We start from the raw sequence: 21,801 nt of genomic DNA, 5'->3' as shown, positions 1-21,801 counted from the left end.
CTGGCAAAAAATTGCCAATATATTCGTCAATAGTTTTTAACAAGCTGAAACTTTTTCAGTTGATGTTAAATATGAGGTTTTCTATGCAGAAAATGTACAGAATTATATTATGTTTGTTACAATGTCCTGCTTTACTCAAAGTCCATGTGAATGTCAACACACTGGTCAAATTTGGTAAGCAGTTCTCAGCAGATCAATAATTTCACAAGCACTGTCAGTGATGAATAAAATATAGTATAGTGTTATTTAGTTCAAAAACAGATAACTTTTATTTTTACTTTTTATTCATTTTCCTAAATCATGTTTTTTCATCTGTTTTGCATGACACACCATCATTTAAAATAATAGTGTACGCTTGACTTTAAATTGAACAGTTGTCCCATTGACAGTTCCGGAGAGTTATCATTTATTTATGAATGCAAAAACGTTATTTTTCTGCGGTCAAGTTTCACCTCCTTTGCTCTCGAACCCAGAACTGTTCCTTAATATCAATTCTTCTGCACTCTATTTAGAAACACCACACAGTAATTCATTGACATGCACATATATTTCATTTATTTCTATACCTTTTTTTAATCATAAAGTGTTGTTAGGGAAATTATATGTTGGCATTAATTATCGACATGCATCTAAATTAATTTTCTCCAGTGTGACAGTCAGCACTGTGAAACTGATACCTTTAAATAGCTTTAAATACTTGTTTACCTGCTGTCAGAAAGTGCGATACATTCACTTTCTGTCTATCTAAAAGAAAAAAACTTGCAAGCTATTTAAAGGGCACATTCGTGCATTATTTATGTTAATTTATGCAATAGAATATAAACCTAATGATAATTTTGAATATGTAAGTGTCTCTGTCAGAGGTAATGAGATATGCAGACAATGATATGCAAATTTGCTGAATTATTAAAGAGGCTCAGCCAAAGATTCGTATTAATTCCCATATTTATTTCAAAGAAATATTGTATTTTAATCATTCCTTGTGCTCCTTAACTGTAACGTTAGTTAGTTGAATGAATTATTCAGCCGTTTATTAGAATTTAAACTGCAGGTACATTCAGGTCAGGATGGTTAAGGTACCAGGCCGACCTGATGAAGAAGGGCAAGAGTAGATTATCCCTCTTACAACAAACCTCTCACCTTCAATACATCATTTAACCCTCTGAACACTGTTATTTTGACTTCATGTCTGCTTTGTAATGTGATTTTTTTTTCAGTTGTGTTAGTCACCGATTACAGTTTCATTGTGAAACATCTGCTGTCACATCACAATTTCCCACATGACTGTTAAATGCAGTTATGGCAATCTTTTGCCAGATGACCAAAATATCTTGATTGAAAGAACGCCTGGTTGGTCTCTTAGCAATTTGGGGTGTTATTTTATTCTAAAACTACAGTAGTTACATTTCATGGTTGGATTTACTGCTGATTTATTCATCAAGTCACACCAACACTCCTTAACTCATGCATTTTCTCTCGCTGTGTTTTTGTGCTCTCTCTCTCTTCTCATCTGTGGATCTCAGTCTGACTCTGTCACTCACTCTCTCTCTTTCGCTCTCTATCTCTCTCTTCTTCCTGTGCCTCATTTGCAATGATTATGTTATCAGGGCAGCCAGGCAAAAGGGTGGAGCAACCATAATTTCAGCTCTGGATTAGGCTGAAATAACGAGGTCACCAAGTTACTGTTGCCTTGGCAACGGCACATCCAAGAACACAGGATGCCATTGCAAATCCTGGACCCGGGAAAGTCTTTTTTCATTTCTCTTTTGTATTTTTCCCTCTCTTTTTATATTTTAGAAACACCAGTATTTACAGTGCCTGAACATCCTGTTACAGATAACTGAGTTTAGACATGTTAGCTTTATAAAGGGTTTCCTGGTGGCATATTGTTAATTGCACCTGTACTGAGCAACTAAACCAGTAACACACGCTGCAGTTGAAATATGAGTTATTTGTTTCTGCTATATACCTTTAATTAAGTTTCTATGAGAAAAAGATTCATTTTTACCATTTTAGATCTACTAAAAATGAAGTGCTTCATTAAAAATGTAGTAAGAAGTTTAGATCTTGGTTTGCAAATAAGATTTAAGATATTGCTTATTCACATAGGAGTAGTGTTTGCCCATTTAATAAAAAATAATTTAAAAAGTTAGAGTGCTCTCCCAATAGTGTTGCTTTTCTTTTTTGTTTTTGAAAGTAATTTTATATCACATTAAAATTTAATTGCTATGGAAAGTTCTTGATATTGAAATGTTCTTAGATCAGAGGTTACATACACAAAAATAAATATAAGAAATTTGGATAGTGATTGTGTATGCCATGCTGGATATAAAAAATCGAAATCTTATTTAAACCTTGAATAGTTTAAAGGATTTTGTGCATACTGGCATTAAAGCAAAAGAAGGACATGGTTAAAAAAGATCATGCTAACTTGACCTTTTTCCCAACAAAATGTATGCTGATAATGCATTTTTAAATATAAAAGCTATATAAAAGTAGAAAAATTTAGCAATTTTTTCTCACATCAAAGTGAACGGTAGCATTTCTTTGCAGTAAAACTGTCTCATATTTCTCTCTCGCTTTCTCTTATACTTTTTTGCCTTCATATCTATGTGTTTGTCGCCTTGTTTTTTTTTCTTTCTCAGTACTTGTTTTTCATTTCTACTTATTTGTACTTTTTCCATCTTTGGCAGACATCTGTTGCCATAGGACCGCTGCCAGGCATGAGAAGAAAATGATAGAAGAGAATGAGGCAGAGCTTTAAAAAACACTGCAATATTACAAATATATTTCTTTTTTCTTTTATTTAATGATGTAAGATTGGATATTAATTTCAAACTCAAAATATAATGCTTTTTTGAACGTTACAATTTACTGTTTGGTGGAATTATTTCCAACACATTATAAAAATACTCTTGGTCTTTTAATTGATTCTTAATAGTTCTTAAGTTGTATTGTGATAGAGAGGCTTGAACTACATTCTGGAAGGTTCTGGTTCCCTGTCTTTGCACTCTGGTTGGTTAAAATGAGCAACTCTCCATTTAACAAGTTGGCTTTTGCCCCCTGGAGTGTGGTACATGGCTCTCAAATGACCCCTGTCATGTGGGCTGCAGATGTGCCAGGTGCCAATGCTGGTCACTGTGGCATAAGAGCAGAGAGAAATGACCACCAATCTCACGCTGGCCTATAATGCAAAACATAACTGGCAGGAGAGGAAGAAAAGCAAATTGGGTGAGAGATGGGGAGGTATTCTGTGGAAAAGAACATAGAGCAGGAGAGAACAAGCTGGGGGGAGAGAGAGAGAAAGAGAGGCAGAGAAGGGTCAATGTTACTGTGTCTGCACAGAAAAGCACAGAAAATCCCCAAAGGAATTTTTGAAGGCTTAAATCCAAAAAGAAAAAAGCCTGCTAGGGAGCCTGTCTCAGACAACACAGATAGAATACTGTTTGGTGCTCAGAGGTGATGGTGAATGACTTCGTGTGTATCCTTAAACTCACCTTCCTCAGTTTGACTTTATCATACCTCTCTATATTATTTATATTTCTACATTTTCTTTGAAACATCTTCTTTTGTGTTCTGCAGAAGAAAGAAAGTCATACAGGATTGCTATGACATAAGGGGGAATCATGTGCATTTTTGAGTGGGCTGTCCCTTTAAAACATATTATCTGCAAATTGTCTTCAATGTTCAGTGGCACGAATATCAATTATCTGGATGCTTACATTACACTTTAAATGTAGAAATGTACTGCATTAGATATAGCAGAAAACCAATGGCATCAAATTATTATGATAGCTCGAGCATGCTGTTTAGGCAAAGCATTTCACAAAAAGAAAATGATTATCTTTAAAAATATTAAAGTGTATTATTATTTGCTAATAAGATACAATACATGAAGTGTTTGTTTGTGCGTCAGATCGAGTCCAATTCTGAGTGCCATGAGAATCTGTTATGTGTGATAGCAGACAGCTACCGTCCTGAAACATGAGTTCAGAATCTACGAGAATGATAATCTCATCTGGACTGCTGTGCTAATCTCTGGTGTGTGTGTGTGTGTGTGTGCGCGTGCGTGTAATCTGTTGATGAAGGGTTCTGCCTTCCTCTAGCATTCATAGTCTCTGTCTTTCAAAAAGGCTTTTTTCTTCTCTCACTATCGCTGACATTGGTTTAGTGCTTTCTTGTGTCTGTGCTTGTGTGTGTATATTCACTCCTTTATGTTGATGGTTTCTCATTTACTGTCTCTATGCAGCCATTACATTTTTTTTGTATTTTATGTGTGCATTTAAACAGCATTAAGGCGCGAGAGGCTGAGCTTTACAGTGATTTTGCCACACAGTAAGGGTGGTTCTTATGCATAATACCCTGTGCTAAAATCACTTTAATACATGCCCTCCAGTTAGTGTTACAAGTAAGACAGACGCACTAGCAATATCATAAAACACATAATACTAAAATGTATTTCTATATATTTTTACTTTATTTCTATTTTAATAGTTTTGGTGCCATATTGCTGTGCACTGAAAGCTTCTGAAATTAACCCAGTGTCCCAATTCGCATACTATTCATCCTAAATAGTATTCGAAATTAGAATTAGTGTGTCCCGACTCCCAAATCATAGTATGCTGAATTGAATATTCTTCCGGGGGAAATTAGAAATGTACATCCATGAACACACAAACAACTCATATCTCACCGCGAGAGGGTGGAGTTTAGTGACGCTCCCTTGTATTAATCAACTAAATAAGAGATGTATCACTGAATTAATAAAGTATACAGTACACATTACATAAGAAATAATGAATGAATGAATAAATACTCAAATACCAAGAAGAGCTGTATTTTAATGTGTATGTGACTGTTAATGATCACATCGGGCAACAACGGCCACTTCCGTTTCACCAGAGCCGTTGAATATGAGAGTTATGACACACAATCTCGCCACCGTGTGGTCACGTGGTTCATGGAGCACTCAATAGTTCCAAACAAATCCGTGCTGTCAACCTATTTAAATGGATTTTAGCGGGACAGACAACGGCAACTGTTTTTGCATAAATTTTGCTAAATATTAGCACATTGTGTACACTGATTACTACGTTGACTACATTTATAGCATCATTATGTCTTGGGAGTAATATTAATATAAAATCTGTCTTTGTGTTTAATTTTAAAGCTTAATTTCAACTGCCTACTTGTTAACATTTAAAAACATGCAGTTATTTCACCAACTGTACAGCAAATGCGTTTGGGAGATATATATAATAAGCTTCAGTGCAATGTTTGGAACTATCGGACACTCCGTGACACGAGTTACTTTCGCATTCTATTCTTACTATGGAAGTCTACTATGTGAGTGTCGTAACTCTAATATTCAATGGCATTCAACATCATTGCGTTTCATGTTAGTATGTCCCACTGCATGCTGTTTTGCCATAACAAAAACAGTACATACTTTCAGGGCATAGTATAAGTATGCGAACTGGGACGCAGCAGAAGACCAATTTTCTGCCAAATAATATTATACATAAGTCTAACTCTGTTTACGGTTGCCAAGCAACGTAGCAACTTGATGCATTCATTTAAAATGTGCAGTCACAGGTGTGCATTTATCTACATCAGTTTTGAACATGGCTCGTCCAATCCGAGACCGAGTCTTAAAGGGATAGTTCACCCCTTTAAATTCTAAGTGAAAATTCTGTCATCATTTACTCACTCTCTTGTCATTTTAAACCTTTATGACTTTCTTTATTCTGCAAAACACAAAAGAAGATATTTTGAAGAATGTTGGTAACCAAAAACCATTGGTCCCCATTGACTTATATTGTATGGACACAAAACCAATGCAAGTCAAACGGTTTTCCTTTACCAACATTTTTCAAAATACCTTCTTTTGTGTTCTGCAGAAGCAAGAAAGTCTTGGGGTGAACCATCACTTTAAGGTTGGTTTGGCTTTATTCATTTTATAATGCTGAACACATATCATCGTTGGTACTTAGTTGTTTCTTCGCTATGTATCTGTGTATTTCTCTGTATTTCTTGGTTGAAAAATAACCAGAACTCAAGCTCCAGATGAGCGAGCTTTGTAAAACATGATTTTTTTCCCCTGTTTGTGAGTGTAGATACCGATACAGGTAACAACACACCTTTAGAAATTCTTGACAATCCAGTTGATGTATTTCTTGTATTGTTTAACAATTTGTTCTCAGCGTAATGATCACAGAATCAACTGTAAACGTCTGGTGAACACCAAAACATCAGATGTGAGTGAGATGTTTGATAGAGGTGTAAACATGTCTCAACACATGTTAGTCATTTTCATGTGTCTGATGTAGACGGAATAATCATAAACCAACTATACAGTTTGAGACAGAGATGCAGAGGTGTGTGTGCGTGTGCGTGCGTGTGTGCGTTCGGGTCTCCTGCAGAGGTGGAGTGTGGGTAAAATTCCACTCCCTCGTTTCGGCAACATTCAGCCTGAGACTATTCCCTTGTGACTGGACTCTGTGTGCCCTAGAGAGACACAAATACACACTCACACACAGTTCACAGCCTATGCTCTGATTTGATATGAATGTGTATCACACTATTTTAAATACATATTTGTGTAGTATGTGGACGGACAGCCGTCACGTTCTGTATGTGGTTATTTATGGGTGTTAGCAAATTTGTGCCATGGTTTACATGCTCATTTTGTGTTTGTGTGTGTGTGTCAGACTGAGATTCAGGCAAGCTTCCTCGCTTATTAACTGACCTGCAGGGGGATGGGGAGCCAGCTTCAGGAGGGGAGAGGAAGTACGGAGGGGGAGGGAATCGGTGCATGTGTGTGTGTGTGTGTGTGTGTGTGCGTGTGTGTGTGTGTGTGTGTGTGTGCTGCTGGTTTTATAGATGTGTGTACTGTATTTGACATTCCTTCTCTCTCCCATTTTCTCTATCAATAAAACTGGGTGTTTCCCAGTACAAAAATGACGAAATTAAATTATAGGAGTCTGCTGTGTCATTTATCATGTTTGCCGAATGTACGTAGAGATTAACACGAGACCGTTGTGTTAGTTGATATGTAAGTGTTCGTGAAGGGCCTCAACCCCATGACTGAAATTGTAAACAGATGTTGGATGATGCTGGTGAAGATGTATGTAGACTTCAAGACTGGGCAGCGAGAGAGCAAATGTTGAGGAGGAAAAAACACTGTGTTGGCATATTTGAGAATGAAAGTAAGACCTCAAATGTTGAATCGATGTAATGGTTTAAGAAACGATAACAGAAATCTTTTGTACGGTCATGTGATATATCCACCAAATCTGGAGCGATTATCAAAATCATTATCAACATTAGAATAATGTTGATAGAAGGCTGTTTGCCCCACAGGGAGCATGCATTATAAAACCCAATCGGTTTGGTTTACTCTTGTGATTTAAAGAGAATAATTGCCTTGAATTTTTGAGCTCAGCCTTTCTTAATTTACTTTTGTGTCCTTTACGGAGGCGCAAGATATAATGTATAAATTATGCTTTGCAGCTTGCAACTAAACTTAGTCAAGGTAATTGTTTCCCATAAATCACTCGGGGAGTCAACAGTTGCTGGAGTGACACAAGTCTGACAAGCCAAGCATGTTAAATTGTGAAATTAGATTTATTTTTTCCTTGTTTATTACTAGAATATTTATAAGATTGTCAGATTCCAATTTTAGGCTTTAGACTTTTAACAACAATAAGGATTATTTAAGACATTTGACGTTCTTAATGAAAGTTGTCCTTTACTCCTACAACAATACTACTGGCATCCCTCATGCTCTTTATATAGACCACTTTGTGAAATGCTGACACTGGTCCTGTTGAGTAGTTTTAAATCAATTTAATACAATTAATATACTATCAAATATTTATATAAAATAAATTGTTATATTATAACCAAACATAGACTGGAAATAAACATTGTGCATCCGATCAAACCATCTATAATAAAACGTTGAAAATATTCGTTTGACATTTTGTATTGTGTATAATAATTCGCATGGTTGTATTTGGTTCTAATGTCTGTATAGTGTTTTAAAAATTGGACCAGCGTTGTTTACGTCTTTTGAAGTGGTCTATATAATGTTTAAATAGGAAATTTAAATGGGAAATTCTGCAACGCAAGTGCAACTGACCTTTAACACACAGAATGTCAGTTACGTTGCTGTCTATGGGCAGGAGTCAGAAAGCTCCTGAACCTCATCACGCGTTGTGAAGATAAACGGATGTCCTAGGCTTGTTGAACGACTTGAGGGTGAGTAATTCTTGGCAGAATTTTCTTTTTTCTGTTGAGTTCCCCTTTAAGTCTATTATAGACAATGAGCCAAATCTCTACCTTCACTTCAATTCAGGGATTATATTAACTCGTAAAATTGTTGTGTGTTGAGCACCAACAGAGTCGTCATATTTAAGTAAATATTGCTTTCACACAAACATGCCATGTGCCAGTGAAATGAAGTCCTACGGTATATGGAAGTCAAACAAACAGACACGATTACCATGCGGAAAGGTCAGCTGTAATGAAGCATGTAGAAGAAGCGCACATGATATTTCACATGCTTACAGCAAATAAAATGTGATCAAAGTCTAATGCACATGAGAACAGATCAAATGTGCATAAAACAAAAAATACTATTCAAAATCAATATTATATAGTTCTAGTGTTGAGATTGTGTGTTGAAGCTTGTGTGTCTTATAATGTTAAAATAATGTTAATGCTAGTTATAATGTTAAAATAATGTTAATGCTAGTTATAATGTTAAAATAATGTCCCTGATGTCATGTAACACATTTGTTGTCTTTTAGAAGTTGGAGATAAATTGAATAACAAACTACAATGTATTGTAAACCTTGTAATGAGAAAAACTAAATATTGTTTGTCTCAGCAGTTAATGGGTGTTTTTTCAGTAAATGCTCAACAAGTCAACTATTTGTATCTAATACAAGCCAGGAAACATAATTGAAAGGCGTCTTTCAATTAGAATTTGTTTAACTTAAATAATGAAATAAAATATGGAGCTTCAAAGTTTTTGCTTTTTACCATCTCCCTCTCTCTCTCTGAAAAAATCACTCTTGGCAATATGCAAATAAGGCTGCAAGCTATTACGATGCTAATGAGATTCTCCAGCGAAACTAGCAGTTCCTCCTCGAGCACAGGGGTACATTTCATCCATATTCAAAAAACATTAGAGAGAGCGTGTGCGTGTGTGTGTCTGAATGCAAGTTCTAGGTCAAAATCACAATGTTCAATCCCTCTGTTCGTACATTTCTACTCCTGTCCTGAAGTCATGATCTTTGTACTGTATCAGCCACCGCATCAACAACCGAGACATCATGATAACCCATCTGTTTAGAGCTTGTTCCTCTGGTTCATCATTAGTACTTTTACTAGTTTTGTTTGTGTTGATTGAAATTTTTAATCATACAGTAAATTGTTCTTGCAGAAATGACAAATGCTGCTTGTCCAGAGCTGTTTTATCTTTTGCAGCGTGTCAAAACAGTGTTGGAAAATAAGGTGGAATAGGATGTTAGATTGTAAATGTCCACATAATTACCAGCCAACAAACTTAACAAACTTGAAGTCACGGCTCTTTAAAAATCCATTTCTGCACATCTCAAGAGAATGAAATATCCTAAACTATATTACATTCAATCAGAGCTGCCAGACCATGACTTGATGATGTGTTTTTTATCAACAGGTTCAAGGACAACATACATAAATCAAAACACTTAATATGAAGGAACTTATATTTTGGAAAGAGATGATGGTTTCTGCAGGTAAAAGTTGTTTATGTGTTTGTTTGTGTGTGTGTGTTCATGTTTGTATATCCCGGTGGGGACCTAAACCTGAATGCACACCAACACATGGGGACTCGTGTCACCGTGGGGACCAAAATTGAGGTCCCCAGGGGCAAAAAAGCTAATAAATTGTACAGAACAATATTTTTTACAAATCTAAAAATGCAAAAAGTGTTCTATGATCTTTAGGTTTAGGGATAGGGTTAGGGATAGGGGATAGAATATACAGTTTGTACAGTATAAAAACATTACGCCTGTGGACTGTCCCCACGGGGATAGTCAACCAAAGCGTGTGTGTGTGTGTGTGTGTGTGTGTGTGTGTGTGTGTGTGTGTGTGTGTGTGTGTGTGTGTGTGTGTGTGTGTGTGTGTGTGTGTGTGTGTGCGTGCGTGCGTGCGTGTGTGTGTGTGTGTGCGTGTGTGTGTGCGTGTGTGTGTGTTTGGGTTCAAACCTGCCGAGAAGGCGGCATCCGCCACGCACCATGGTATGTTACCATAGTAACAGCAGGGAGCCTGGTGAAGGATTGTCTATATGTGTCCTGACCCATTTCGATTTCCCCCAGAAGTGCTCTTCCTCTTTCACCTTACCACATATATCTCCCTCTACACCCCTAACTCCTCTTTCTCTAATTAAAAACACTACAGTTCTGGCCCCTCTCTCCTTACACCCAAAATTAAATAAGATGGCAACTAAGGAAAAAAAGTTTTTTGGAAACAGTATCGCCTTTGGTCACACTCTGCCAAAAAGCACTTTGGGCAAATAAGATGATTCCTTATAAAATGTTCAATGGAAAGTTCTTGAGATATTAAATAATGTAATTTTTAATTAAGAGTTTATTAATAGATATCCCCTCCAACTTTTGTAATGACCTATCTCTTCGCCCAGAGTGTTTGGAATTGAATTTTCATTCGTCTAGAATAGATGGTTGAGACTTTTTTTTTATCTCAGCCCTAAAATATTTCGACAAAACACACAATATAGAAATTAAAAGTCAGATTATGGCTAATTAGCATAAATGGAGAAAATGGATTTGGAGAGTGTGTTAGGAATGACTTAAAAGGCTGTATTGAATGTGGAATGTATACACAAAATCATCATCACATTAGTAAATTGGTGCAAACATTAGTCAATAAATAATCTTTCTGTTTTGAATAACTCTAGCAACATTCTATGTTTAAAAACGTATGCTGTCTGTGTCTGTTGTCATCTGATGACTAACTCAGAGAAGTCTCAAATGTGACTATTATTCTGTTATATGGAGATATGACCCTATAAATATGTTATACGATAGCTCTAGTTTAAATTATAGTGGTTACAGAGACTGTGGCTCAATTACATTGTAAGTGTAACGCATGTAAAGCCACACATTGTGAAAATTATGAGAATTCTCTTGTCTTTAGAAGTTTATGAGTGAATTTTGTGTATATTTGTGACACCTGGACCACAAAACCAGTCTTATGCCCTGTTTCACAGACAAGTCTTAAGACTAGTCCCAGACTAAAATGAAAGTTTGAGATGTCTTAACTGAAAATAAATTGCCCTGACATATATCTTTAAATATGTAATTGCCATTGTTTTGTCTCAAGATGCACACCAGTCATGTTTTAGTCAAGCGGCAAACTTCCGATCTCTCGCGTGAAGCCAACACGGAAGTGACTTAAACTGCAATTCATCGATTGGCCGCTAGAGACTGGCTCTAAAAGAGAGCAATTGAATCTCATTGAGCTGTGTTAAAATGGGCAACTTTACAGCGGGAAAAAAAACATGTTTACAGCCTGGTACAAAAATTTATTTTGGTCTATATAGCTAATTTTACCCTTCATGACAACTGTGAGGAGGGTGAAATTTTTATAACTCACCCGTATAACTTATATTAAGACTTAAAATTCTGCAAATTAGGTGCTTGGCCACTTGAGTGACAAGTGGTTTCAGCAACCAGGCGCCTCAGCTCCAACCACGTCCCGCCTCTTTGCCCATTTTCGATTATGCGGGAGTGACGTGCTGATAAGATGGCGACTGCCGGATCCATCCACTTTAAGCTTCAAAACAGCTCCTCAGAAACATACGGGTGACGTCACGGACACTACATCCATATTTTATACAATTTATGTTTTTTGTCTATGGCATTTTAATAAAAGCGACTTAAATATCCTAATATAACTAAGGTATAGTCCTGGCTTAAGATAAGCCTTGTCTATGAAACCGGGCCTTAAGGTTAATAAAAAAAAGAGATTCATACATCATCTGAAAGATGAATAATCTTTCCATTGATGTACTGGCCAAGATACAACTATTTGAAAATCTGGAATCTGAGGGTGCAAAAAATCTAAATATTGAGAAAATGGCCTTTGAAGTTGTCCATCAGAGGCGCTGTAGGACACCATTGCTGTTTTAATGCTCTCTATTGGCTTACCGCTGTGATGACGTGAACCCGACAGCAGAAATTCTAAACTTTACAAAGATACCAAATTTGAGCAGGTAATTCCAGAAAAGAGAAAGCAGTTAGTGAAGGTTGTTGGCATGCTTTCGGACATTTTTGTTTGCGATTTTTCTGCATCCACTCACAAAAATAAAGTTTCGATATATTTAGGGCAGTACATTTACAAAATATCTACATGGAACAAGATCTTTTCTAATAATGATTTTTGGCATAAAAGAAAAATCGATAATTTTTACTCCTACATGTATTTTTGGCTATTTCTACAATATACCCATGGCTACTTACAGTATAACTGGTTTTGTGGTCCAGGGTCTCATTTCATTGCATTTGTTAAGGTTTAGTGTTGATGCAGCTATATGCATACATTGTCTTTTACAATATATTCTAATATTAATATTATCAAGTTTTTTATAGTTCTTTTTGAAATTTGCGTTGCTGCAAAGCAGTTGTACAGATCTACAGAAATATATCTGTATATATCCAATATAATATCTGAATCTGATGTGGTTTGATTTTCTTTGTATTACGTGCCCTTTATATTATTTGCCCTTTTGAAAAACTGTGTGTAAGTACACTTGTTTAAAGGCATTAGATTATTTACTCTTGCACTGTAAGTAGTGATATAGAGGCGACTGTTTTAGGTAGGTTTATTTTTGGAAATTATAGACACTTTAAAGATTGCTATTGAATATTTCTACTGTTATTACCAAAGTTAACCTTTTTGACATTTGTCATAATGCACGGGGTAAGTTGTGGGAGTTTGCTTTTTAATAGTCTATTATATCTATTAGTTTTCATCAGTTTAAAAAAAGGGATTAAAAAAACACTGAAAATCAAAACAATTCATGAAAACGTTATAAAAAAATATTTTTTAACACAAATTGTAAAACAATTTCGACACGTATTTGAAAATAGTTGACCTGATGGGAGATTTAGTTTAAGGATATAATACCTACAAAACCACTGCTAAAACATTAACTAATTGTTGTATAATACAGATAGTAAATAATAATTCAGAAATGCATATATTTACATTAATTGTGTCATGAAACTGACAGGAACAGAACCCAAGTGCAGACAGCTCTTCAACAAAAGACATTTATTTAACATGGACAAAACAGAACTCAAAATCCCTCGAGGGGGAAAACAAGAACAAAATAGTATAACATAACAAAACTCAAGACTTAAAACATAACTCAACTTAGGAAGACCATGGGCATCAGGACAAGACAGTGATAAAGACAAACGAACCAGCACAGGACAGCAAACACAAGGGCATTAAATAGGAGAGGAACAAAAGAGGCATAACGAGGGCAACAGGTGAAGGGCGTAAACTGATAACGGGGATCACGAATAAGGAAACAAGGGGGCGGGGCTAAGACAAAAGACATGGGGCTGTCATGATCCTGTCAGCCTGAACAAACAACTACAAAGAGGGCAGGATCATGACAAATTGTGACAACTTTGTTGTGGAATTGTTCAAATCTACCTTCATTATAAAGTTACTTATTGTAACTGAATATTTAGTTTCATTTAGATAATACATATAAAACCCACTGCATTTTACTAAAAGCTTGATAATAATTTATGTAGCCTAAAGGCCTTGTGACAGCTTGCCCCACTATGTGTATGACTGTAAATGTATAGGCTAACACAAATGTTTTACGGTGTTTGTTACACTGTAATTTCTATGGCTGCTTTCTATAGCAAGAACCGTTATTACATGCAACTAATCCAAACCCTAATCCTAACTCTGTCGAAAGTATGTTGATCGTTAATATTACTTCGTACTTGAAAGTGTAACTCTAACGCAAGAACACGTTGCAACAGTAACCACAAAAGATGTTCCCAAAAACAAACCTTTACACGAGGGCCGGTTGCTTTGTGGGATGGTAAGACTTGTCTGGCTCACCCTCAACAATGTTCCAGTGCAGCCTGCGGCTATCCAATGAGAGGCCAGCCCTCCTCCTCTCCCACCTCCTCCTCCGCGCGCTCTCATCTCCGCGCTCCAGAGCACAGCCACTGACTGCTGCTGTCTCGCGGCTTTTGGAGATCTTGCACGCGCGCTGTATGGATGCTGAAGCTTTGGCGCTGCTGTGAAAGCGACACGGAACCGACATGTCCAACCCTCCTCACGACCCGTTCTACTCGTCCCCGTTCGGACCCTTCTACCGGAGACATTCGCCGTACATGGTGCAACCCGAGTACAGAATCTATGAGATGAACAAGAGACTCCAGTCCCGGACAGAGGTGAGTTTGGGCATCGCTCCACTCATGACAGCTGTAGTTTGAGAAAGTTGTTCTGACCAGCGCGTTTAGAAAATGGTTCTCATTTCACAGACTTTCTCTCAGAAACGAAGAGTACAAGTGATAAAACTGTGTTTTAGTTTTGCAACTGTGGTTTTGTGCACGAGCACTGCAAGTTGCAGGATGCACAAGTGTAACGTCGAGTGCAAATGTCATTGCTTCTCTATTGCTCGGATCGCTTCAGTAACCACTCGGGAATTTCCTCAAAAATTCTCCGCACTTACATACAGTACTGTACATTTATTTGAGAGAAAATGAACGTTTTTAATCGACATTTTCAGCACATGATGTAGGGACCAGAAGCCTCCACTTACATCACTCATTAAAATACACGTGGAGCTAAAGTTAATGAACAGCGCACGAGCGCAAACTAATGACGTTACTCTCGATTTACTCAAACGGTTTAACGATTTAAAGATGTTAAAAATTACGTTATTAATAATAGTAACAACAACTAAACAGTTATCACTGTTACATAAAAGGACATTTGTACCTAAATGTATAAACGAAACAAAAACCTTTCTGCTTTTGATCCCATAAACTTTACTGAAAAGTGACGTCAACGTATTATATGTAACGTTGTACATACATAATGTATGAATAGAATTTGTCTTTTTGTACATCTCTCTTTCTTTTTTCTTTCTCTCTTAAGAAAACACAGGATGATTACATCTTAATCCCTGCCACCGTTGGCAAACCCCTTGATAGTACTTTAAAATACAGTAAAACAGCCGTAAATAATAACCATCAATATTTGTGCTGTGATACAGGAAAGTGTCTATTATGTTGATCCCAGTGGGAAAAGTCATGTTTTCTTGGAAGATCTATGTGCCGGTTTCAATACGTGTCTGCCGGCACAAATTCCCGTAGGATCTGCACCCACAACCTCTGCCTCATCAGACTTGATGCTGTGTTCAATGTAATCCAGCCACCTGTCATAGAACAAGCCAATTATTTGTCACTATCATGATCGGCCATGCAGATTTGTGATGTAATAGAGAGAACAACTTAAAATTGTTGGCCATCTTCACCAGGAAGCCTTGAATTTAAAACAGCATTAAATAAGACAGCGTTGCTGTCACAGTGGACACACGCATTCCACTGTTCATGTGTTTGATGTCTCATGCGTTTGTAACTTTAAGGTTTGAGCTGTATTGCAGAGATGCATTGGCACAACACCATGAATAATGCATGAGCAGTGGCCTGAACCCTGAAGTCTTCCAGTCTGAAACGGCACTCACCAAACAGCCTGTAATAAACACATGTGCCAATATATCATCTTAATCTTCTCAACCTCACTTTGTCGTGGCGGGGCATTTGCTAAGATTAAATCTGTGCACGTGTGATAGATCTCGATAAGAGATGTCATTGTGGTGATAACAATGAGTTTAGTTGACAAATATGATGCGTTGTTGTTGCTTGTGGAAATAGCTGTTGCATCGATGCAGTTCTAAAGGGGAACAATAGATTTGGAAGGAGAGAGACAGACAGACTGACGAAGAGAGATAAGTAAAAATCAAGAAATTCATTAAGAAATGAATTTTAAAGCTAAGTTAGTATGATTGTATGTTTGGGTAGGAGATGGGTTAGGTGAGAGAATTCTTTCTCTTCTGTTTGTAATATGATGATTTTTAAGGAGTATACTAATAAATGAGACATCGACTGCATGGTTCCCTCACAAGTCATCCAGGTGACATTGAACTTGAATTGATTATTAATCAAAGTGTTAGCCATAGATAGCCATGTGTAATATATGTATTCTTTATATATTCTTATACGTTTATATATTTAAATATTCTATAAATACATAATACATATACTGTATATATATGACAATAAATGTGACAACAAAAGAAATAGTGTCTAAAGAGACAGTATTATTACATGTATATATTTAAGCATATTATATCTCTCTATATTCTTTATATACAGCCGTGAAAAAATTAAGAGTTAATTTAAAAGTTATTTTCAGTTTTTCATAATTTACTATTCATAGGTATGTGCTTAGGAAAAATGTAATTCTCTAAACTACTAACAAATGTTCTCCAAAATTTTTATTAGTTATTAATTATTAACGACTATTATTATTAGTATTTGCATATATGGAGAAAAGGAAAACTGGAGAAACAGGTCAAAATAACAGAAACGATGCTCTGTGTTTTTTCAGATCTCAGATACTGCAAAGAAAACAAGTTCATATTCCCTTTTAAGCAATACAACAGTAATATTGGTACATGTATTTAGGAAAAGTTGAATTTTATTTCATTTTACGTGATAACCTTTATTTTTATTTTTGTGTGTCTTGTCATGCTGTTGGTTGACTTTATGTCACTCCTGGGGTCTACTTATGTTGAAAATCAACAGACACTGGACTGAAATGACCACAATACATCTAGAAATGCTGATCAAATGAAAATCTGGAATGGTCTCGTAATTTTTCCACAGCTGTATATATTAGAGAGAGAGAGACTTCTTACAAACCAAATCTTTAGCAGATAAATGTCTTATCATAAATGAAAGTGGTGCTATCCGTGTTCCCAAACTGGTCAGTTCACACAGTACAGAATATTGCATAGCCTTACACAATTGTGGTGTTCTTGAAGAAATTGGAACAAACGTGTTCAGACTATTTACTCGTTGTTCAAGGCTAAAACAACCCATTTCATACCCACAAAGTTTATTACCTCCTATGGAGAGAATGAGTTTCTCTGAGTCATCGGCTCAGAATTGTTCTTTTTTTGTGTGTTGGGGGGTGGCGGACTGTGACTAACAAACATCTTTACTTTCCACAACCCTTCAAAGACTTTGTAAAAGGTGTGATATATCTTGTATCCTTCTTGTAAATTGCAGCACATGTGCAGCAGGTCTCACCGTATAAACGTAATGACGGGACTTTGTTGCTAATATCTTTGCAAACAGTCGGTGAAATGTTTATTAGGCGAGCGCGGTGATGTGCAATTGAAGCCAGTGGTAATTTAGCACAGATTTTACAAGGGAGAGTTTCCCTCACAGCCATCCATCATGTAGACACGCAGACTTTCTTAGTTTAAAGGCTCCAGGCGAGCAGCGAAACAACAGGGGGAGAGCGGCGCAAAAGTAGCCACTGTCAAGCAGAGGTGTTTAATAACTGCTTGGCTCTATATTTCTGTATTAGTCATTTAATGACCATCCACAAAGGCTAACAAATCGATGTATTAACGCTACCAAAAGAAGGAAAATGCTCTGTACGCAACACATGGCTGGAGGGAAAGTTGCATTGGACAAAAGCAGGAAGGAGCTCAGGAAAGCTACACAAGAGACTTTAAGAGTCCGGACTCTTGACTCGAGAGTTCTCTGTAGAGAAGCTGGTGATTGATGTATTTTATTGTCTGGAGGCTAACACTGTTCAGCCCATTTGCTGGCAGTAAATGAACTTCAGAAGAGCAGTTTTAAAAAGCGCTAAATAGTTTGTTGTTTGGAGCCTGTACGATAAATAAACTGTAACGAGGTGAATTGTGTAATTTTATCATTGTTAATGCCGGCTTGCCCGTCTAACAGGTAAACATTTCAATGTGATATTTGTTTTAAGTTACTTAACTCCCTTGAAATTTGCAAACTCACTTCGCAAGAACAGAGTTTGTATTAATAGCACGTACTGATTTGCCTATGGAAAATCCCCACCTCTACATGCAAAGCAGCTTGTCTTGTTAAATAACTTCTGTGTTTTTTATATGAAAGCCTGACCTTCTGGAATCCATAAACAGTTTGCACATGTAAGCAATAACATTTAATACACGTCTAGTTTTGCTTGTGAATTTGGACCTTGCCTCGAGGCATCGGCACTGTACGAACAGCTCTTGCGATCTAAGACGTTTGCTGCTGTTTAAGACGTTTGCAGGATAAGCTGCCGCTTAAGCATATGCTAATAAGCAAGCCGGTTAACATTCAGAGGAGGAGTCTTGTCGACCTCAGCTGGTGTAAGCTCATTAGCATAGCGCTTGTTAATATTCAGAGGCTTAGAGAAAGTGAGAAAACGAAAGAGATGAAGAAGAGGTCACCGGGAAAGGGAACGAATGAAAGCTTTTCTCTATTAATCTATATAATGGTTTTGGAATAGGATGCGTTTATGCAAAGGAGAAGTGCAGGTTCACGACGACGCTTCGTTTTGATCTAAAGGCGATCGATAATGCATTTCACTGTGGAGCAACTCGCTCTCAAAGTCTTTGAGGTAAACCAATCACTGTTTGAATCAGCTCATCCACTGTCCCATCAGAGCTTAAAGCGGCACCAAATGGCAAATCAGTCCAACCATGTCCATCATCATTTATATTACATGATGGTTAATTGATTTTGTAAACAGCTGCTGATAGACAATGGATTGTGTTTTAAGAGCATGTGATAAGTCTTACATAAATTGACAAGATTTGTTAAGCATTCAGCTTTGTAGGGCTTTTGTATTATTATACCAGTAAAGGCACTGAGTTGACGATTTGTGGTAAGATTTATACATATAAATGTTGCTTATATATCATTTTGTGTAATAAAATATTTGTTTTGTGTACTTATTATTGTTCCACACGAAGGAAAATACAAACACGGATAATATCTCATACATCTCAATTATTTATTCCAGACGTCTTAAATGAGAATAAATGGAAACTTACTTCTCCTGAGAAAAAGAGTTTCAGAGATCTCAACAATGTTATGAGCTCAGTTTGCTGTCTCCTATCAAAATTTTAATATGAACTCAAGCCTTTCTCAGCACATTTACCCAAATCCAGATTAGTTTACCTATACCATCCAAATTCATTTAATGGCACTTTTCTCGTAGGTCATTTAAAAGGATAATTCACCCAAAAGTCAAAATTCTGTCATCATTTACTCAGTCTCTTGTCATTCAAACCTCTATGACTTTCTTTCTTCTGCAGAACACAAAATAAGATATTTAGAAGAATGTTGATAACCGAACAGCAGTGGTACCTATTCATTTGTATTGTATGGATGGACACAAAATCAATGCAAGTCAATGGGTACTGCCATTCTTTGGTTACCAAATTTTTCCAAATATCTTTTGTGTCCTGCAGAAGAAAGTCATAAAGTCAAAGTCATCTTTGTTTTCTTTTTGTATTTTCCCTAAGAGAAAGATTTAAATATTTTTAGAGGTCTTCACGTTTAATTTCTACTGTCTGTTGGATGTAAATAATGCACCACTATCTTATCAGATGGCTACATTTATGCAAAAACAGGTTATGGGGTCCAGTGTGATATGTGACATATTGAAAACAAAACAGAAGTAAAAAATGGATATTCTGGAACAATAAGGTGGCGTTCAAACTGGCAGGATACTAGGACAATAGTCCCACCTTTTTCCTGCGGCTTTCCCAAAGTTCCTTCCAGGCTACATTGTTGCGCTGATAACAGATAAAGAGGGATCGCCCATTTTGACCACCTTCCTGTTTTCAGACAGTTTCTACGCAGATCATATTTTGATTCCTTTTGTCCAGTCGTGAGTGATGATGTTTTTAAAAAGCTTTGAATTTCATTGTGGTATTGTTTGAAATGCTGGACATTGATGAGTGGAAATCAATCTGTGTCCCGCTGTCAGAAAGGACTACATGTGTGTATATTTGAGTTTCTCATCATATCTTTGTTTAGATTTAGCTAGTGTGCTGAAGATGAGGCCCTGAAACACATAAATGCTGCATTGTTCTAAGAAATATAAAAAAGACACATAACACAATGTGTGTGCATTATGTTTGTGTGTGGTGTGCAATATCGGCTCAGTTTGAAGAAAGTTTTGAGGCCCAGGACTATAAAATAATGTTTTCCACAATTGTTGTCTTGGCACTTTTTGGGGACTTTCTGAAGGGTGTTATTTCACTTTCCTGTTCCGAATTGCATTTGCATAATTCAGATTATGTACACTTAACCTTATAACAGACCCAATTCTTCAACAAACCTTAAAAGAACAGCAGAACAAGGGCGAGCGGATAACCGCAGCCAGCCAAATATACTCATAGACCTGGAAAACATTTCTTACTGTTATTATATCACTGTTATATATTACTGTTTACTAAAAGAAGGCATTATGATTTGATGCACGAATTGTTTACGTGTTTACTGGAATTTCTACCACAGTTTTGGGTTGTTTACGTCTTTAGCATTCCCTAAGATCCGTCGGCTGCTGTCACAGATACGTAGGTGGAAGAAGTTCACCAGCAGCTGTACAAACCCCGCGCGTGTTATTGCCCACACAGAGCTGCGCTCAGCTCATCAAAGACCTTGTGTACATTTCATGATTCCTGAAAGGTGAGTCTAAATGGAGTCTGCCTAGCGGAGGACTTTTTAAATGTCACTTCACAGATGTGGATATATAAAGACAATTTACAGCAGTTTCCGTGTTGTGTGAATTGTTAGGTTGCCTTCTGCTTAATACAGTTTAAAGAGGTGTTGAATGGGTTGGATTTCAAATGTTGGGATACATAACTGTCATCTAAATGCAGGATTTTGCAGGGACGTGGCAACCCAGGTGAAAAAAGTGCACTAAAATACACAACAATTTATTTAAAGTGCTCTATTGTCACGCACTAATTTTGTACCTAAAATACGAAAAAATTGTCTAGTACTCTTTAAGAAAAACTCATAATCTCAATTTTACTAAAGTACTAAAGACAGTGTATGAAGTACAACTTAATGTGTGAAAATAGAGCATTTTAAGTACCCTTACACTAAGTGAAATTAAATAATAAAAATTATATGATAGTACATTCACCCACATGTCATACAAGCCATCCGTGTGTGTTTTTCTTTTCTCGAAAACAAGTTGAGACTTATGATGAAAGCTTTCCAGGGTTCTTCTCCATATAATGCACTTAAATGGGGGCTGTTTGTTAAGGTCCAAATTTCAGTTTCATCGCAGCTTCAAAAGGCTCTACATGACACCAGCCGATGAATAAGGGTGTTGTCTAGTGAAACGATTAGTCGTTTTCCAAGAAAACAAAAACAAATAATTTGTTTTCGACGGAAGAAATAAACACACGGACGGCTTGTATGACATGTGGGTGAGTGTATTATCATGAAATTTTAAAGTGAACTACTCCTTTAAACATCATGCTTTGCATAGTTATATTCCTAGGTTGGAATTTTGATTGAAAATAAATAATTTAGTGTGTTTTATCCTAATGTTAGATTTCAGTCTCACAGACTTGGTATGAATAGATTTTAATAGTCTTTTTTAAAATCTAGTCCAAGATTCATGTAAAAAAGTAAC

The 21,801-nt window shown here is 36.6% G+C and overlaps 1 protein-coding gene across 2 annotated transcripts in view; it reads left to right on the top strand.

Moving 5' to 3' along the window:
- The first annotated feature begins 14,267 nt into the window (after positions 1–14,267).
- The window catches only part of ldb2a (LIM domain binding 2a), a 58,293-nt gene continuing 50,759 nt past the window's right edge, over positions 14,268–21,801 (top strand). For both annotated transcript variants that reach the window (XM_057350019.1, XM_057350018.1), the window contains exon 1: positions 14,268–14,495. In XM_057350019.1, coding sequence (XP_057206002.1) covers positions 14,364–14,495 — 132 coding nt within the window. In that variant the 5' untranslated portion in view covers positions 14,268–14,363. The remainder of the gene's footprint in view (positions 14,496–21,801) is intronic.

Source organism: Triplophysa rosa, linkage group LG13 (assembly GCF_024868665.1).
Source record: "Triplophysa rosa linkage group LG13, Trosa_1v2, whole genome shotgun sequence".
NCBI classification, from domain to species: Eukaryota; Metazoa; Chordata; class Actinopteri; order Cypriniformes; family Nemacheilidae; genus Triplophysa; species Triplophysa rosa.
The sequence above is the reverse complement of the archived record's forward strand: the minus strand, read 5'-3'. Positions and strand labels throughout refer to the sequence as shown.